Source organism: Silurus meridionalis, chromosome 23 (assembly GCF_014805685.1).
Source record: "Silurus meridionalis isolate SWU-2019-XX chromosome 23, ASM1480568v1, whole genome shotgun sequence".
Lineage (NCBI taxonomy): Eukaryota > Metazoa > Chordata > Actinopteri > Siluriformes > Siluridae > Silurus > Silurus meridionalis.
The window spans coordinates 19,130,939-19,151,762 of NC_060906.1; the positions used below are offsets into that span (position 1 = coordinate 19,130,939).

General features: G+C 38.0%; 1 protein-coding gene across 1 annotated transcript; it reads right to left on the minus strand.

The window, feature by feature from the left end:
- Positions 1-10,377: 10,377 nt before the first annotated feature.
- LOC124377475 (crooked neck-like protein 1) lies at positions 10,378-17,664 on the minus strand. The gene is given in 16 exon segments (XM_046836978.1): positions 10,378-10,753; positions 10,977-11,225; positions 11,623-11,724; positions 11,823-11,883; positions 11,885-11,944; positions 11,946-12,058; positions 12,141-12,221; positions 12,485-12,544; positions 12,646-12,837; positions 13,089-13,259; positions 13,421-13,599; positions 14,147-14,313; positions 14,405-14,563; positions 14,656-14,747; positions 14,838-14,990; positions 17,461-17,664. Coding segments are annotated over 16 exon segments (2,166 nt in total). The 5' UTR covers positions 17,509-17,664; the 3' UTR covers positions 10,378-10,474.
- Between the last annotated feature and the right edge of the window lie 3,160 nt (positions 17,665-20,824).

Sequence of the window (20,824 nt, forward strand, 5' to 3'; positions counted from 1 at the left end):
GAAAAGATATGAGACCTGCACTACAGAGAGCTTATTATATATTATATTAATTAAGCGTATATAGAATTATGCAGAGATCACATCAGTTCTGACGTTGTGCTCACAATGATAAGTGCCAGTCTGAGACCAAGTCATCCAAATCTCCACAAAATATCAAGCGATCTTCTCGTTAGTGTGCAGGTTAAGACCATCTGTTTTTGTCTGTCGTGTGCAGGTATGGAAAAGTTACGCACAGTCTGAGCGCACAGGCGAGAAAAAGAAGAAGAGGCTTATGCTGCTTGAAGACTGGATGAATTTTGAGCAGGAGTTCAGCACCTCGGCTGACAATGACAGAGTGAAGAAACTCATGCCCAAGCAGGTGAAGAAGAGGAGGAAGCTTACGGCAGAGGCCAAACACAGTTTGTGTTGTGTCATTTCATAGTCCAGATTATGGAGTTTTAACATCACAGATTTTATATCACAGTGAATAAACAGTTCATTTTGTAACAGTAAAAGCTTTTTAGATTGAATTTTAAAAATTAATACAAAATGGTGCATGTTGACCATTTCATTTATATGTGGCCCTTTTCAACGTTGAAGGCAAATAATGTGAACTTTGATTTCTAACTCTGTGTATCAAATTGTTCTCCAGACGGATGCTGGATGGGAAGACTATTACTACTACATCTTCCCGGAGGACGCTGCTAATTAGCTCAAGCTGCTGTCCATGGCCAAGATGTGGAAGAAGCAGCAACAGCAGGACCAGGATCAGGAGAAACAAGAGGCAGAAAAGAATGAGTCTACTGAACCCACACAACCGAAACGTGCAGGAGGAAATCAGAGAAACACGGGAGACTTAAGAGAGTGTGTATGATGATCAGGACGACAGTGACAGCAGTAGTGAGAGTGAAAGTGAAACGAGAGACTAAAACTCTCCCTGAGACTTTTCATGGCTTTTTCATGGATGGGTCTTTAGTTTTGAAGAAACATTTAATAAAAATGTTTTATCTTTAACACTTCACTGATTATACAGTTTTCTCTCTCCTTCTCTTTTAAATTAAATAACACATTTTAACTCGCCTATTGTTAAGCTTTGATAAGGTATGGTGACACAAATTGTTGAATTCATTACTAGTCTACAGCAGGCCTGTTTCTAGACAATTATATTAGGGTGGGCTGGTACAAATAATATGTGGGCAATCAGTGGTAGTGGCCCCAAAACTTTTTCCTCATAACTAATATTCACAAAATCAGAAAAAAGTATATAAATATATAAACTAAAACTGAACAGTGATAATGAAACAACTTCAAAACTTAAAACCTGTATTTTAATTTTAAACTCCAGAAATCTTGGTTTTATTGGATCATATTAGTTCTTAAATAAAATTTCAACCTAAATCAACTTATCAAACCTATTTTCAAACTTCAGTACAAAATCAGAACATTATAAAAAAAGTTTATTTTTTATCTTTTCTATAACTTTTATATTTATATATATATTTTTTTTCTCAATTCTTTACTTAACCAAAGACAGTATCAGAACATTATATATCAACTTTTCTCTTTTGCCACTATTTGTAAAAAATGCAAATCTTTTGCTTCCCAGCTCTTTATTACTTTATAAGCAAGTGCAACCTAAACTAATAAAACTTTGACTGGGTGGGCAAGACCCAAATTTGGGAGGGCTAAGTCCACCCCTGTTTACTGCTGCTACCAGCTCTGGTCTACAGGAACTTTAGCATGTAACTTCCAATCTTCGGGAATTCTCAGGGTCTGGTGTGATTATAAATTTGTTCCAATGGACAACATCATAGATGTTTCTGAAGCTGTTATTGTTACTGGTAAATGTAAATGCTGCCCATGTTTTTATTTATTTATTTATTTACCCTTACCCTTATACCTGCTCTAGGTCTAAATTCTACTATTTCTGCATAGTTGTAATTACACTACAAATGTTCCTTATTCTCTTTGAACACCTTGTTCAGAGAGGGGAAACTGTTACGTATACCTGATAATACTGCTTATAGACATAATGAACAAACACTGAGAAACATTAGCCTCATGATGTCTTGGAGAATGTGAAATAACTGCTGAGCAAAGTTTTTTTGAGAAGATTAATAATTTATTTACGAGTGTTGAACACTACTTTGTTTTAGGATTGATTGATTCTTCTATGTTGAATTGATGAAATTTTGCTTTGTATGTTGCAATATTTGATGACAATTATACAACAGGACATGATGAAATGTGATGAAATCTGTTGGTTTTTATGTTTTGTCTTTATCTTTTCATTTGAGGTTTATATCACCGATCCTGTTTCCATAAAGAACATCCTATGTTATGGTGTGAGGCGCTAAATCATAAATGATTTAAAGTGGCCATTGTTAGAGTTAAGATGGGCCTCACACTGGTTCTCTAAACACATTACTATGTTGTCTGTTCAGTGTCTATAGGATCTTTACGATGTGAGTATTTGAGGTACACGGAATATCTTTGTCTGGACTCACACATCTCTGGTTATTATGTCTTCTAACCCAATCAAAACAGTTTAAGCTTAGGTTTTTTCCAGTGTATATACTTGCCTGTTATCTGCATTAAACTGAAGAAGAACATTTGCGCCATTCTGTGTGCTGTGTGATTCTTCTTTGTTCAGAAAAGGCATCACGGGCATCATAGATCACATGGGAAACCTCTCCAAGAATTAAGTTTTGTTTAGACATGTTAGAAATTTAACAGACAGACAGATAGGCAGATAAATAGATAGAAAATAGATAGAGAAGGAGGTACCAGTCGAGCAATGCTGGAGGATCTCAGACAGCGTGGTGCAGTGCGAGATGTGATAAGGTCACTGAGGTAAGATGGTGCTGGTCCATTTTTGACCTTGTAGGCAGGCATCAGTGTTTTGAATCTGATACGTGCAGCTACTGGAAGCCAGTGAAGGGAGCGCTGCAGTGGGGTGGTGTGGGAGAACTTGGGCTGATTGAACACAAGTCGTGCAGCTGCATTTTGGATCATTTGCAGCAAACGAATAGCGTTCAGGGGAAGACCTGCCAGTAGAGAGTTGCAGTAGTCGAGTCTTAAAATTACAAGAGACTGAACAAGTGTGGACAGAAATGGTCGAATCCTTCGGATGTTGTAGAGAAAAAATCGTCAGGAACGAGCCACATTAGCGACATGTGGGAAGGACAGTTCATTGTCCATAGTTACCCCAAGGTTACAAGCAGTGGCTGAAGGGGAGAGCAGAGAGTCATGAAGAGTTATTTAGAGATCTTGACCTGGAGATAAATCACCTGCGATGACCAGCAGTTCTGTTTTGCTGGGGTTGAGTTTTAGTTGATGAGCACTCATCCATGAGGATATGTCTGTCAAGCATACCGAGATCCGAGCGGAAGCTGTGGTATCTGACTGAGGGAAAAAAAAGATTAGTTGATTGTCATCTGCATAGCAGTGGTAAAAAAACCCATGTGAGGATATGACTTCACCAATGGAGTGGGAATAGAGGGAGAAAAGGAGGGGACCACGTGCCGAGCCTTGTGGGGTTTTATTTTCCTAAAAAATAGAAAATCCTTCACTTTCTTTAACTCCTCCTTCGCGAGTTATGGGAAAAAGATGCCTCCTTCGGTGTCATGTGAGTGAAAGTGTCGTACAGTGGTAATCATAGTATATCGGAGCAATATTCTTCATTTTTGCCACTTTGGGGAAATAGATGTCAAGTTATTAGGTAAATAGATGTAAATAGATTTGAGCAAATAATAAAATCCCTGAACATAAAATAAGAGGAAGAAAGAAGACTAGTGGCTAGTAAAAATATTTTATCACAGATAAAATTGTCACAGATAGATAGAGTTAGGATGAGCCTCACACTGGTTCTCTAAACACATTCCGATGTTGTTTGTTCAGTGTCTATTGGATCTTTACGATGTGAGTATGTAAGGTATACAGGAAGACTTTATCTGCTCACACATCTCTGGTTATTATGTCTTCTTACCCAATCAGGAATAGTTTTAGTTTCGTTTTTTCCAGGGTGTGTATATATACTTGTCTGATATCTGCATTAAACTGAAGAAGAACATTTGCACCATTCTGTGTGCTGTGTGATTCTTCTCTATTTAGAAAAGGCACCACGAGATCACATGGAAAACCTCTCCAAGAATTAAGTTTTGTTTGGCCATGATAAAAATCTAACTGGGACAAATGCATGTTCTATTCAATTATATGCAACACACTAGGTAAAAACACACAAGAATTAGACAGTGAATGATTGGAAGATAGTCTAAATATGATATTTTTGGCTAAGATTATAACATATATTTTGATAAGAGAGATTTACCTCACCCCCACAGTGAAACATAAAGGTAAAAGTATATATACACACGCACGCACGCACACACACACACACACACACACACACACACACACACACACACACTGCCATCAACATTATCACAGCAGTGTGGATGTGGATTTATGAGTGAAAAGGACAGGTCAGTTTCAAATGGCGCTCTCTCTCTCTCTCTATCATTTCTACAGCTAAGATGAATAGGAAGGTGGAAATATGACTAATTAAATATTGCGAAATATTAATGTCCCATTCAACAGTGATAAGGGTCCCAATACTTTCTGTCCCAATGACTATGGCAAAAGCAGTCAGAATCCCTATCACTGTGACACAAACTGCAGCTGTTTCACTTTTTTTTACAGAATAGATGTAGTGCTCTATGATCTGCTTTATGTGACATTACACCGAAAATATTTGACACGTGATGGACTGTTATGTTGTGTCACGTTGAATATTAAATAACATTAATGCACTTGACTCCTTGCGAGTCTGTTTCAGTAACTGCATGTTCGTGATGGAGAATGGAGAATATTTGCTACGTTAATTGTTACGTGGTGACCGCATTAAATAAAATTACCAGGCAACATAACAGTGGTGAAGTTGTGGTGTGCATGTTTGTATGATCTGCAGTTCCTGTGATTGCATATGTAAAAAAAAATAGGCTTTAATATTCGGTGAATTCTAAGGATTCGGTGAGTGCCCTCTAGTGGCTTTTCTTTGCAAAAGCAGGCAGAATGCTGGGAGACTCGTGAGACTCGGATCCGTTCTCTAAGTGATTCAGAAGGATTTTAATCCGTAAGCGGATTCGGTTCTCTCATCTCTAGTTTGAATGCTCTGTCTGATATCTGAGCCCTTTGTGTGTCCCGAATAAACAAGAGGGTTCACGTAATACAATGCTGGCTAACTTTTTTGTCTAAATCTAATTTGTATTAATTTCTAATTCATGATGTTATCAGTTTTGGATAAAAGTAGATCATCTCTATAGAGTTGCTATAATTTTGACATTTTCATGCAAGAATAAATAAACTTTCACAACATCAGTTCGTATAAGTCGTCTCCAGCCAATATTTGGAATGTGCGCATTAGCTGACTGGAAACGTCCAAGAACAAAAGACGCCACTTTGACATTTGTAAAAACTTTTGAAAAATAAAGAAAAACTTCCTGTCTCTCATTAGAGGTCACCGAAGAGCTGTATAAATAGTATTTATCAGGATCTCCCGGGCACACTGCGCGCATTTCGCGGTGAGCACTTCCGGGTCGGCGGCCATCTTGCCGTTTTTCCCGCGCCTCCTGGGTTGTGCCTAATTCAGACCCCCGGTCTGAAACCAACCCCCCTTTCGCGTGCACGCAGACAGTACCGTCGTATTTCCTGTAGATGGCACTAAAAACACGGAAGGTTGGGTCAAATGTTTTCCTGGTCCTAACGCCAAAAGATCAATTTGAAGAAAACGAATACAGCTTCCTGTAAATGGCAGAATAAACTCAGGAAAGTAATAATTTGCTTTTAAAACCACCTGCGTGAATGCTAACCGCGTATTTATTATGCGTTACTACCTAGACTCACCTACACAAGTAATAATATTACATTAAAATATTACATTTATTCTAACAACATGGAAAGCTGTATTATTTAGGGGGGTATTTTTTTTAGGCAAGCTGAATGTAAACCCCCTGCCTGAATTCTCCCCCCCCATTTATTTTACCTCCATATGAAGAGTTACCAAATACGCTGTGATACACCTACACAAGTAATAATATTTAATGCACTAAGTTTTGTTCAATTAATACAGACAGCTCTATTTTTCAAAATGTCCAAAATCTCGAGCTCATGCATGTAAAACTTACAATACCATACAAAATAAAAATCCACTAATAGAAGAGGTGTATAAAAAGTGTTACTCCTTTATTTCATTTTGACAGGCATGACACAAAAAGTGCACTTGTAATGCCTCCTGGATACATGATTGGTGGTACCACCGATTGCAGCAGTCACAGGCAATCTGAAATGTAGAGAAGACATATTTTCTTCAAGGCACTAGACAGACACTGTAACCAATTATTAAATTGTGATAGATAGTGAATAATCTTGCCCATGGAAAACAGTGAATACCCAGTTATTATCACCACTTTTCTCCCCACAGACATGGCACAGCTGGCTCAGGTCATCTAAAATAACCAATTCAAGTGAGAAGATTATATGATTTGCATTGAATGTACAGTCAGTGAATGTACATTACATAAAATATATCCTATTTCAACCAAACGTACAGCTAAACAAGCAGGTAGTCAAATGAGTTGGCGAGGATGATGGCAGATAGGTGTGGTGATTAAGAAGGATGTGCAGTTAATGACTAGGGAGGAAATGTAGAGTGTAGAAGAGGCAGGCATTCTTACTGCTGAATGGTGATCATGAACAGTTATGCTCCTTTTTTAGAGGCTGCTATGATTTTTTTCAGGATTCATTTAAGAATGTAAAAAAAAACAGCATTTATCTAAAATGGAAATCTTTTTTTAAATTATAAGCCTTTACAATCACTTTTTATTTAACACATCCTTGCTGAAAAAAAGTAGGCTATATTTTCAAAACAAAAAAAGAAAAATTCAACACTGACCCAAACTTGTAGTGTATTTTCTTTAAAAAATAAAAAATACAATTTTATATATATATATATATATATATATATATATATATATATATATATATATATATATATATATATATACATAAATAATCAACACAACTGTTTCCACCATTGATAATAAATCAGAATATTAGAATGAATTGTAAAGGCTTGTGTGAAATAGAGGAGGGGTAGAATTCAGGCAAGGGGTTTACATTCAGCTTGCCTAAATAATACCCCCCTAAATAATACAGCTGTCCATGTTGTTAGATTAAATGTAGTATTTTACACATACATTGTGTTAATAAAATGAATTTTTATTTTATATAAAAAAATGAATTTTTTTTTTTACTTGTGTTTCCGAGTAATTTTAGTGAGTCTAGGTATTAACGCAAAATAAGTACGCAGTTAGAATTCACGCAGGTGGTTTTAAAAGCAAATGATTACATTCCTGAGTTTATTTTGCCATTTATAGGAAGCTGTATACGTTTTCTTCAAATTGATCTTTTGGGATTCGCTTCCATTGCTATGCTGATGACACACAGCTGTATATTTCAGCAAAGCCAGATGAGAGAGATCAGCTTAACAATGTTGAGAAGTGTGTAAAGGACATTAGACAGTGGATGCTTGATAACTTTCTTCTGCTCAACTCAGATAAGACGGAAGTACTTTTACTAGGACCACATGCAGCTAGAAGTAAACTTTCCAATTATGTAGCATCTCTGGATGGTGTTTCTGTTTCAGCATGTATGGCTGTCAAAGACCTTGGTGTGATTACTGACCCGAGTCTTTCCTTTGAGTCTCACGTGAATAATATCACCAGGATTGCTTTCTTTCACCTTAGAAATATTGCTAAAATTAGAAATATGATGTCGTTACAGGATGCAGAAAAACTAGTTCATGCTTTTGTTACTTCTAGATTAGACTACTGTAATGCTTTACTGTCTGGGTGTGCGAGTAAGTGCATAAATAAGCTTCAGTTAGTTCAGAATGCAGCAGCAAGGGTCCTCACTAGATCTAGGAAATACGACCACATCACCCCTGTTTTAGTCTACACTGGCTCCCAATTAAATCTCGCATTGATTATAAAATATTACTACTGACGTATAAAGCACTTAACGGTCTCGCACCACAGTATCTGAGTGAACTTCTGTATCAGTATGATCCTCCACGCCTACTTAGATCAAAAGGTGCTGGCTATCTGTTGGTTCCTCAAATAATGAAGACTACAGCAGGGGGCAGATCTTTCTCTTATAAAGCTCCACAGTTATGGAACAGCCTTCCAACCAGTGTTCGGTACTCAGACACAGTCTCAGTGTTCAAGTCGAGGTTGAAAACGTATTTATTTAGTCAAGCCTTTTATCAGTAGATTTTTTTCTTAGGTAAAGGATCTGGAGGGAACATGGATATAAAGTGTTTGGTGAACTGGGATATTTGTATGCTGTCGTCCCCTCACATTCACACGTTCACTCAGGTTTGTTGACGGTGGTGTGGTGGGTCGTCTCTTATCCCAGAGATCCCTCATGTCTGTATTACCTTCTGGTTCTCCCTTTTAGTTATGCTGCCATAGCGAGTCTTGCCGGAGTCCAAACTGCACAGTGACATTACTTTCATACAAAAATAAGGACACTTAATAATCCATATCCTTCTCTTCCTGTCACCCTCTTCTCTCTCTCTCTCTCTCTCTCTCTCTCTCGGTCGAGTTAAACATGCTCCTGAGGCTCCAGTGACCACTGTTCCAGCCCTTCTCCCCTCTGCGGATCTTCCCACTTCATCCAGGCCTGCCTCTGGATAGAGTTCTCTTCGACTGGAGGCCACTCTGTGCAGCTTGGGACGGTTTCTCATCAACGCCTTGGGTGGTTCCATGAAATTCCGGAGTAAGAACGGGCGCTTTGAGGATGGACTGGACTGTAGTTAATGTCAACAGTCTGCTACACTGACTCAGGATACAGTTCGCCTCTGATCATCATCACTGTACCCCGCAACATTGTATATCTGCTTCAAATGGACATTCGGTGCAACCCAGATGAGGATGGGTTCCCTCTTGAGTCTGGTTCCTCTCAAGGTTTCTTCCTTATGCCATCTCGGGGAGTTTTTCCTTGCCACAGTTGCTCATCAGGGACAAACTTACTTACAAAGAACATATTTACTTTTAATCACCACATTATCTGTGTAAAGCTGCTTTGAGACAATGTTCATTGTTAAAAGCGCTATACAAATAAAAATAAATTGAATTGAATCTTTTCGCGTTACGACCAGGAAAACATTTGACCCAACTTTCCGTGTTTTTAGTGCCATCTACAGGAAATACGACGGTACTGTCCGCGTGCACGCGAATGGGGGGTTGATTTCAGACCGGGGGTCTGAATTAGGCACAACACCGGTATTTAAGGACAGCCAAGAGTTTAGCTCGGGGCCAGATTATCTTACCGGCCCCTTAGCGCCTTAGATAACTCTTGCCACCCTGCCTGCTCCTGCTCCCGCTCTGCCTTCCTAGTTACCTGGTTTGAACTCTGGGCTGTTTTTGTTTCTGCTCTGCCCCTCTTACTTCTGTTTGCCGGCTTTTGTTATTTTGGAATGTTTTTTTTTTATGTTTTGGTTTTGTCTCCTGATTTGCCATGTTTGCCTGTGTTTTCGACACTGGACTGTTAATTGGACTTTGCTTTTGTCTGCACCCTTTTATTAAAGCCTGTTTTCTCCATACCTCTGTGTGCATCCTGCATTTGGGTCCTCCTCCCACCCAGTCACTCTGCACTCACCAGTCACCCAAGCTCCCTGACAGTATAAGGCATTGAACTCTTGTCCATTAAATTTAGAGATAATTCTACATAAAATAAATAGCCTATCTAGATATGCTTTCCCTTCCCTGCTCCAAAACTCCAACCCATTAAGCGTGGTGGTGAGGCAGTTCTCTGTCTTATATAAGTTCTTCTGTTGGAGCTATACATTTCAAATTTGGACTTTCTTCCAATCATTGTGTCCTAGTTGTTGAATATAAAAGAATGGAACATGCGAGTGTCCCAAAAAACGATAAAAGACTAAGTGTTTCCAAACTTTTACAAGGCACCATAACAGCTTTAGTAACATCTATGATTTTGTTCACTGTAACAAATTAATAATCACACCAGACCCTGAGAATGAATGCTTTTTAAATGACAGGCTCATTTCACTTCCTTTTCTTCGTGTCTCTGCAGTCACAGGGAAGGCAGACGGCTCTGTGGCACAGGAAGAGTGTCACGGCTTTTCAGTGGCTCCTGAGTTTAGATAGCTGCCAAGCTCATGGACAAGCTGGAGGAGATCTCAGAAAGATGCAGCTCTTTGTGTGGATAATGTTTCTGTACACTAGTAAATTCAACAGGAACTTGTGTCAACATCTAAGCTTATTAACAGACAGTTTAAAACTTTTAATTTAAAAGAGAAGGGGAGAGAGAACTGTATAATCAGTAAAGTGTTGAAGAATTTTATTAGATGTTTCTTCAAAACTAAAAAGATATCCAGAAGTAAATATTCCACCATGGGAAGTCAAGAAAAGTTTTAGTTTTTAGTTTCACTTTCACTCTCACTGCTGCTGTCACTGTCGTCCTGATCATCAGGCACACTCTCTATAGGCTCCTGTGTTTCTCTGCTTTCCTCCTGCTCGTCTCTTGGCTGTGTGGGTTCAGTAGGTTCATCCTCTTCTGCCTCTTGTTTCTCCTGTTCCTGCTGTTGCTGCTTCTTCCACATTTTGGCCATGGACAGCAGCTTGAGGTTTGGTTGATTGGCAGCGTCCTCCGGGAAGATGTAGTCGTAATATTCTTCCCATCCAGCGTCCGTCTGGAGAACAAATTATTACACAGTCAGAGATCAGATCAAAGTTCACATTATGTGCCTTCAACATGCACCATTTTGGATTAAATTTTTTTTTTATCCAATCTGAAAAGCTTTTACTGTTACAAAAGGAACCATTTATTCAATGTGATATAAAATCTGTGATGTAAAAACTTTATAATCTGGGCTATGAAATAAAACACCACAAACTGCATTTCATCCCACTCACCCCGTCCTCTGCCGTAAGCTTCCTCCTCTTCTTCACCTGCTTGGGCATGAGCTTCTTCACTCTGTCCTTGTCGGCCGAGGTGCCGAACTCCTGCTCAAAATTCATCCAGGCTTCAAGCAACATGAGTCTCTCCTCCTTTTCCTCACACGTTCGCAGGCCTCGGTTTGCTTCCTCATATACCTGCCTGCACCGCTGCAGTCGCTCCTCACCTTCCATCGACAGCTCAAACTGTGCATAACTTTTCCATACCTGCACACGACAGACAAAAACAGATGGTCTTAACCTGCACACCAACGAGAAGATCATTTGCTATTTTGTATAGATTTTCACGACTTGAACTTGGACTGAAATAGTTCATATCATTACAACGTCAGAACTTATTTGATCTCTGCATAATTCTGTAAATGCTCAATTAATTTAATATAAAAATAAGTTCTCTGTACTGCAGGTATTTTGTGTTCTAATTAGGAAAGGATTCACAGAATTCACACTTCACCAATCGTAATGAACTCAGAGCTCAAACAGTACAGAGGCAGAAAATATTTACTGAAAAAATGATGTGGATGAAGCTCTGTGTCATTATGGAGATAAACAATGGTGCCCCTGGGATGTGTTTAGAGCTCTTATGTTAGAAGAATTATCCTACCTTGACATGCTGTGTGCGCTGTAAGAGCCTCTTATAAAGACCACGCGTGTTCTCATACTCCTCCTGCTCGATTTCAAAATCAATATATGACTTCCAGAGCACCTGCAGAAGTTCCATAGAAACAATGCGTTAGAAACACAGGAACGTGTAGGTGAAATTTAAAGCAGTGTTTAAAAGAGCAAGCAACATGTTGGCGATACCTCTGGCATGTCGAGACGAGGCTGACTGATGGCCAGCTCATATATGGCCAGCGCCCTTTCTCGTCTCAAGGATTGTCTCGAGCTCTGCAAACTTGATCCAGGTGGTGCAGTTCTCTGGGCGTACTCAGGTACTTCTCATACAGCTTCCTGCAGCGGTCAAACTCTCTGAGCTGCAGCTCCAGCTCGATGTATCCCTTGAACAACTTGTTTTTTGGACATTTCCCAATGCCTGTGCCCTGTGATTACAAAGTGTGCAAGGAATCAGAGTGCAGTTTTAATAAGCTGAACCCTTTAATAATAAAGGATGGTGACATTTACCAGGCCTCGTCTGGCGTTCTGCAGGTTCTTCTGGCGAATTTCAAACTTGCCGTACAACAGCCAGATTTTAGCGAAGGTGAACTATAAACAAGATTAAAACAACACAAATCAATACACAACAAATAAACGGCAATACTTAGATTATGTTAATACCATCTGATTTACAACAAATTTACACAATAACACAAAAATGGACATTTTAAAACAGAAATTTCCATAAAGGGATAGAAACTGTGACTGTCATTTGCTAATAAATAACTGATAGAAGGGGCACATATTGTGTGGTATAATATTGTTTATAGTCTTCATAAAAACAGTAATTTATTCAGCACTGTGTGATGTACCTTTTTGTGTGGAATGAGATCCAGACATGCCTGATACACCTGCCTTGTTCTTTCAGGGTCCTGTCAGTAAACAAAACCAGCATGACAAACTTCTAGTGCACATTTTACATTCAAGGTCTACTAAACCTCATTGTAGTTCAGTGCCATGTATCAGGTCTCACCTTGACTTCCAGCTCCTCATAGAGAGCGTAATTGATCCACAAGTAAATGTAACGCCTCCAGTGTCTCTTTTCAGTAATGGGGGGAACGTTGGCGATGGCTCGTTCGTACACATCTCGGACCGTGTCCGCGTCGGCGTCGCTCTCTAACAGACGCAGGTAATCAAACCAGGCGTCGTAATTGTGCGGATTTGCCTGAAATAAGACAAAGACAAAAGACTTTGCTAATTTGCTAATTCATTTTAAATACTATACAATACTGTAGTTATATATAAGTAGGTGTGTAATGTGTGTTTCAGAAAATTTCTAAACCAGGGATGTAACCACTTCAAATAATATTAATTTCTACATAACCATAATTTACACATAACCAAATGTGCAATGTGTTTGATAAAATACCATATCATTTGCTTAAAGATTTAATAGAACATTGTGTGATCTCTTACCTTAACCTCCTCCTCGTACTGAAATCTCCTTTTGCTGACGATGACGTCCTCGATTCCTCTCCGGTCTCCAAACTTCTTCTCAAACACTGTGTAGTTCTTGAAAAGCTCCTGGGCCTGCTGTTTGGGGATTTGATCCAGTGCGTACTTATAAATCACCCGTACACGCTCGAACTGAAAACACACAAGCATACACTCGTCATGATGGAAAATGGATTATCATAGTGAAAGGCATTTTGATATCTTACCGATTTCAACTACAAATGGCAAGATAAATACAAGACTTCACTGTATTATGTTTGTTATGACTTGAGGAGATTTGAGCAGGAAATTACCTCTTTTTGTTTCTCCTCGAATTTAGCAAAAGCAACGTACAGGTTTTCATCGACCTGCTCCTCACCAAAGAATTCGATGGCTCTCTCGTACACTTTTCTCGCATGAGCAATATAACCATGTTTATCCTCGAAGCGAGCGTATTTGATCCAGTTCTTCACTTCAGGGTGGACTGTCACAAGTGCAGAGGAGTTGAGGACCATAACTAGATATAAGTTCAATACCAAAAGTAGTAACATATAACACAGTAGTATATGGTTTATTAAGAACCACAAAACTGTTGATGGGATGAAGATGGCGTGCAATGCTTTGCCACAAATTTTGTTATGCACAAAATGATTCACTTCATAAATTTTCTTTTTTTTACTGGACCTAATGCCACCATTTCAATGCAAATTTGGTAAAAACCAAGAACAATGATTCGGTCACACTTTCATGAGTAATATCTAACAGTAAACTTGGTTAATTTTTTCCTTGCATTTTATATGATCACCTCCTGCTTGGTATCACTGACCTGAATCTTTTAATTTTACGCTCTAAATGCTGATCAGCCGACTGTTAATTACTCTACCTGAACAGTGATGCAACTCCTAGTTCTTACATCCCAGGATCTAGAATCATGTATAAAGCTCTCGAGATCCTGAAGGTCTCTGTAGTGTTTCTTTTGAAAGGAAGGGGGAAATTAAACATTTTCCACATCCCAAACACAAGCACTCTGGTAAGGATATATTTTTCATAAATGCAGCGGGCTTTCTCCACCTCCTTATAGCGCAGCTCAAAGTTAATGTACGAGTGCCAGGCCTGCTCCTCTGGCATCCACTCCATCCAGCGCTCAAACACCAGCCTGCAGCCTGCTACATTCCCCAGCATCTCCTCCATGTAAGTGTATTTGTACCTGTGAACATATCCAGACCAACATCAGGTCAGTACCCTCAAACAGAAAGGATCCAATAATGAAACTATAGGAAATGAAGTGTAACGATTACCAGAACTGGTTGACTCGGGGCAGGATGGTTATGGCTCTGTCCCAGATGTTTCGAGCGTGATTGACCTGACGGTTCTTCATTTCCATCTCGGCATATTTTAGCCACAGCGTGACATTCCGATGATCCACGTCTAACGCTCGCTCGTAGATAGACCGAGCTCTTTAACCAAAACATCAGAAACATTAAAGAAAGTTGAACCATAATTCATTCAACTCAGCATTATTAATAATAGATATCCGAAAGTGTCATACCTCTGTACTTCCTTCAGACTCTCCTCCCATTGTGCGTACTTGATCCAGTTGCTGATGACAGTCCGGTTCTTCCTGATATTGTCTTCAAATCCCTGTAGATCAGATCATTGGTGGTGAAACAGGAAGATGATGAAGTAAACCAGGAACCCCATAAAGTAAAGACCAGGCTTTTGTCATCTTACCTTGCGTTTTCGTAATTTGTAATCATTTAACTCCTCCTCATCAGTGATCTTCTGTTTCGGTGGAGGGGGAAGAAGCTCAAGTTCTCGTTCCTTGGCTTCACGTAGCAGCTGCTCAGCTGTGATCTGCACCTCAGCCGGGGCTTTATTCTTTACCTGGTACAGGAAGACATGGCAGTGTTCTTGTTAACTAACACAGCTTTTAATACAACTTTTCATTCTAATAATTACATATAAATCAATGTGTGAAAAGAATCATGTCAGGATCAGCTGAAGGATCTTAAAATTTCAGTGTCTCCAAAACCCTTTTGAAAGTCAACATTTTTACATTATTTACCTGCTTTTCTTTTTGGAAGAGGGATAGCTCAGTGTTTAAGAGACAGTTCAATGGTTGTTGGACTTTTGATCAGAATGTTGTGAGTTCCCACAACACTAAGCTGCCACCGCTGGGCTCTTAAACAAGGCCCTAAACCCATAACTACTCAGATGTTCTAATAAAATAATTGTCACTCTGGATAAGGGTGTCTGCTAAATGCCACAAAAATGTCCCAAAGCTGGTTTCTTCATTCTCAAAAGTAAATTAAAAATAAATGTACTGTTTCTGCCCAACTTTTTTGTTAACAGCAAGGGTGCTCCAAAAGTATTGAAGGTGTGATCGGCCTTTGCTTAGATCAGAGATGCCGCCAAACCAAAGTTGGTACACAGTGATTATTAATTTGGCCAACTGTCATATACACTCTGAAATTATGTTTTTAAAGGACAATAGCATAGAAACAAACCCTGAATATTTTTTTTTAAGTAGTTAATGTGCAGTTTGTATAGCAGTACAGTTTTACTGTCCTCTAAAAATAACAACATACAGCCATTATTGTCAAAATAACAACAAAAGTGAGTACACCCTAAGTGAATATGTCACGACTGTTTTGAAAGTGTCAATTTTTTGTGAGCACCATTGTTATGTAGCACTGCCTTAATCCTACTGGGTATGAAATTCACCAGAGCTGCCATTGCTGGGATCCTCTTTCACTCCATAATGACATCACAAAACTGCTGGATGTTAGACACATGGTGCTTCACTTCTGCTTGAGGATCCCCCACAGGTGCTCAATAGGGCTCAGGTCTAAAAACATTCTTGGCCACTCAATCACAGTTGGAATCCATGTTGCCCTTAATGAACAGCAGCTCCCCAGCACCAGGAGCACTCATATGCAGCCCCAGACCATGATGCTACCACCACCATGCTTGACTATAGGCAAGGCACAAAATTGGTATTCCTCATCAGGGAGTCACCATACATGCTGGACACCATCTGAGACAAACACGTTTATCTTCGTCTCATCAGAGCACAGGACATGGTTCCAGTAATTCATGCTCTTGGACAGGTTGTCTTCAAAAACAAACTTTTTGCAGGCTTTCTTGTGAGCCAGCTTAAGAAGCGCCTTGCTTCTGGGATGCATGCATGCAAACCAAATTTTTTTGCAGTGTGTGGCGTACAGTCTGAGCACTGACAGCGGACCTTCCGCTTCTGCAACCTTTAAATCAATGCTGGCATCTGTTTTATTAAAGCCAGCTTCTGCACCTGATGCACAGAACAAGGAAGAAGAACCGTCTTGGAAAACCGCTGTATGACTCTGGATGTAACTCAATGTTAGGGTTTCACTGATTATCTTATAGCCAATGCAATATTTGTAAATAGCAACAATTCTAATTCTCAAATCCTCAGAGGTCTTTGCCATGAGGTGCCATGTTGAACATCCTGTGGTCAGTGTGAGAGAATTGTACTCAAAGCATGAAATTTTAACTGCTCTTATACAAGATACACAAATTTGTATGGTCCTGTCAAGCAGACAAAAACATGACAAATGAGACACATGACTTTGCATGGTTAAATACAGCTGTTATCACTTAGGGTGTACTCACATTTGTTGTTAGCTATTTTAATAATGGCTGTATGACGAGTTATTTTTAAAGGACAGTAAATCTGTACTGCTGTACAAGCTGCACATTGACTAAAATATATCCAAGGTTTCTTTCTATGCTATTGTCCTTTGAAAACATAATAAAGTGGCTGCTGAAATGTGAGGGGTGTACTCACTTTTGTGAACTAAGGTATGAAGAAAGTAAAAAACAAAAAAGAATTAGTTTATGAAGATTACAGACATGTTTTATGTATTTATTTACTTTGGGATATTATTAAATAACTAATATAATAATTGGTATAATGCTAAATGTATTTTTAACCGCAATCAAGTTTGATTTTTCATACAAATGTGTTTGGGCCCCTCTGATGTAGAACTATTTAGATATTAACTTCCCCCTCTGGCACTTTAATGTACATTTATATCTTTTGTAAACCCTATAATCAACAAACAAACAAACAAGCTAATAGAATGTAGCTTGGGTAAAGCATTTCTCTCGGGGCACGATTAGAAATGTATAAATAATAAGACCGGGTGTAACTATATATAATTACATACGATTTAAACAGAAGTTAAAACATGGTTCAACAGTACTTTTGAATGTTTTATTATTGTAATTCTAAATAAAATAGCTAGCCTGCCTAGCCCACCTAGCACCTAGCTAGCTACACACGTTCAGTTCCCATGCACGCGCCAGTCCATCTTACCTTCGCCACTTTCGGTATTCTCTGTTTCCCCGCCGCGGTGGACGCCATGATTCCCGAATATGATCTTCCAACCAGAAATTCGTAGAAAACGGTCAATTTAACAAAAGAAATACACACAAAATACGCTATTTTTTTTAATCGAAGCTAATTTTTCCGCCACAACTTTTCTCTCGGTCCTCTACTTCCGCCTTCGCTATGATTGGCTTCTCACAAAACACTGTCCAATAGAAATCGCTCTGAATGAAGACTTAGCCAATCACGGGTGGAAATGGAAGAACACGTGACCAAAAAGATATGAATCCGGGTGGGAAAAAACGAAAAAAAAAACCAATAGACTAACGTCGAACCTTACGCATGCGCGGTAACCTTTCGCGTCACAACATTATGAAGTTTAATAATAATCATGGTATTTTTTTTCCTTTATTGAAAGACACAAAAGTGTACATTCAATGAAATATCGTAAATCTAATAAATAAATAAATAAATAAATAAAAACAACAAGAAATAATAAAATGTATTTTTAGAAATTTTGGGAATCCTTTCTGACCATTTAAATTTGTGTATATAGAACTCACCTAATAATATTAACAAATTTTGCATAAAAATGTGACATTCGTATTTGTTTTATGTAAGTAAAAATAATATATTTTTCCCTCAACATAGTAAATAAACATTCAACATCAACCCAAAAAAAATTTAACACACATACATTATAAAAAAAGCTGTATAATGTAATGTATAACATTCCACACAAAACACAGAATTCAGGGAGATCAGTTTTATATCTCTTTAGGAACTGGTTTGTTGGATAAATACTGTGTATAATTTTAAAGCATATTTCACTAACTTTATTAGTGACACAATATTTGTTATTATAAGTCTAAGTAAATTTCCAGTTAATAACCATGGTATTGGGACAGAAAGTATTAAGACATCTATCAGTGTTACATGGGACGTCCACAAGATTTGATTTTTTTCAAGATTTAATTAGTCCTATTTCTCCCTTTCTATTAAAATATTAAAAATATTTGATTTGAGATTTTAATAATCGAGTATTCTGCCAATGATTCCATCATTTAAAGTTAAATTAAAATGCAGTGTACATTGGTATCTTTATGTTTTAGTTTGAAATGATTCCAAACTTTGGAAGCTTTCTGTGGTTTATTTTTGCCTGAATCTTCTCCTCAACCCTCACTGTTTTCTCCCCGTTTTTTCATTTTTCATTCTGCAGTGTCTTCTGGGTTCAGTGCGCTTCAGAGTTTAGTGGGTGATGCATCAGTAATAATGGTCGTGGGGAAACAAAGTGCTCCATGTATAGTTAAATGGACTAAACAAAACAAATAATTGTTTTATTCATTGTATTCGGATAAAGAACGTATTCAAATAGTTTAAATAATTTGTGTGTTCGGATAAAGGGTCCAGATTTTTGTAAATAAAAGGAAAAGAGACATCAGGTCAGTATGTTGATGAATGTGTGTATATTAGTTGTGTAACGATACTTAAAATTTACAGATTGGTATGTACCTCGGTTTTTAAGTAGGAGTCTGGTTCAATTTCGGTACAATTAAGAAGAAATGCAAAACATATTTTATAAAATGTAAATAGAATAAATAAAATTGATGCATTTTTATTAAAATTGATTAAATTAATTAATCATTTAATTGGCACAAAATAATTTATAAAATAAAATTTAATAAATGGAAAAATTCAAGTAAAGCGTGGACATTTGTTAGACCCAATTTGAGTATTACAGATGGTTAATAGTGTGTGTGTGTTTTACATTTAATATAATTTTTTTTTTTTAGATATGTTCTACTAAACTGTTCTACATATTTTAGCATACTTTAACAAATGTCTTCATTCCTATCATCCTTTATTCATTCACTCCCTCAATATGCAGAAAAAGTTGCTTTGGAGCATTTCGGAAATAATCCTTTATATTTGCAAACCCGTGCATTTCCTAAAACACTTTGTACAAACAGCACAACAAACTTTGGATTTGGATTTTTTGCAAAAGCCTGTACTTTTTTAAAATTCATCAAGTTCATCTCTCATAAGTAGGTATTTATGTCAATTAACATATCATTCCAATCAGAATGTCCTTTTGCCAAATAGTCCAAATCAATATAAATCAAATATGCAATAAAATATATACATTTGTGCTTTTGAAATTCATAGATGCCAAACAGAGGGAAGTCAGATTTTATGCATTTTCAATCATTGTAATCCAAACTGTAGTTTATATCAAGAAATCCTGAAACTGTGTGCCATCATACTGACATGACTAAACATTTTGATTATTCTGTTTGTGAACAATGACAAAGGGACTTTTCATTCTGATGGGAATGAGATGACATAAATACTTACTTTTAAGAGATGAACTGAGGATTTTGAGAAAAGTAAAGGCTTTTGCAAGAAATCCAATGTGTTGTGCTGTTTGTATAAATAGTTTTGAGAAATGCACTTTAATATTACAAAACCTTAATAAATATTAAGGATGATTCGAGAAATGCTCCAAAGCAGCTGAGAAAAACTGTAAAAAGACCGGACAGGATTCACACTTTTACTGTACTGTACTAGTGTTTGTTTCCTGGTTTCAGAAATTGTTATTCTGTGTTTTGCTCTGTCGCCAACTGAAGGTTCACGAGATTCACCTTTGACATACTTTAGAGAACTAGGTGATTATTGGTTGATCGAATGCCATTTACTCCCCTTCATTAATGACATTTAAAATTCATCTGCACAATTGATCAGTTCAAGACACATTTACAAACAAAAGTGTAATAAAAATTCAAGCATGACGGATTCTGACAACTTTAACCATTTTGCATTCAATGACTTCTGCAATGAGCTGATGCTTAACTGTTTTGGGGGTAAAGACTATGCAGGTGAAACCAGTATAATATATTTTGATCAGCATGACTTGAACAACTGATATCAAAGTCAGTAGGAGTAAGACAGAGTACATGTGTGTGAATGAGAGGAAGGGCAGTGGAGTGGTGCAGTTGCAGGGAGAAGAGATGATGAAGGTGGATGAGTTTAGGTAAGTAATGAAGAGTGTGATAGAAGAGTGAAGAAAAGAGTGCAGGCAGGGTGGAGTGGGTGGAGAAGAGTGATAGCAGGAGTGATTTGTTATAGAAGAGTATCTGCAAGAGTGAAAGTTTATAGGACTGTGGTGAGACCTGCAATGTTGTTTGGTTTCGAGACAGTGGCATTGAGTAAAAGACAGGAGGTGGAGATGGAGGAAGCAGAGCTGAAGATGCTGAGATTTTTATCAGAAGTGACAAGCTCCTTGTAATCAGCGTAATTGATCCACATGTAAATGTAGCACCTCTAGCGCCCCTTTTCCCCAATATACACACAC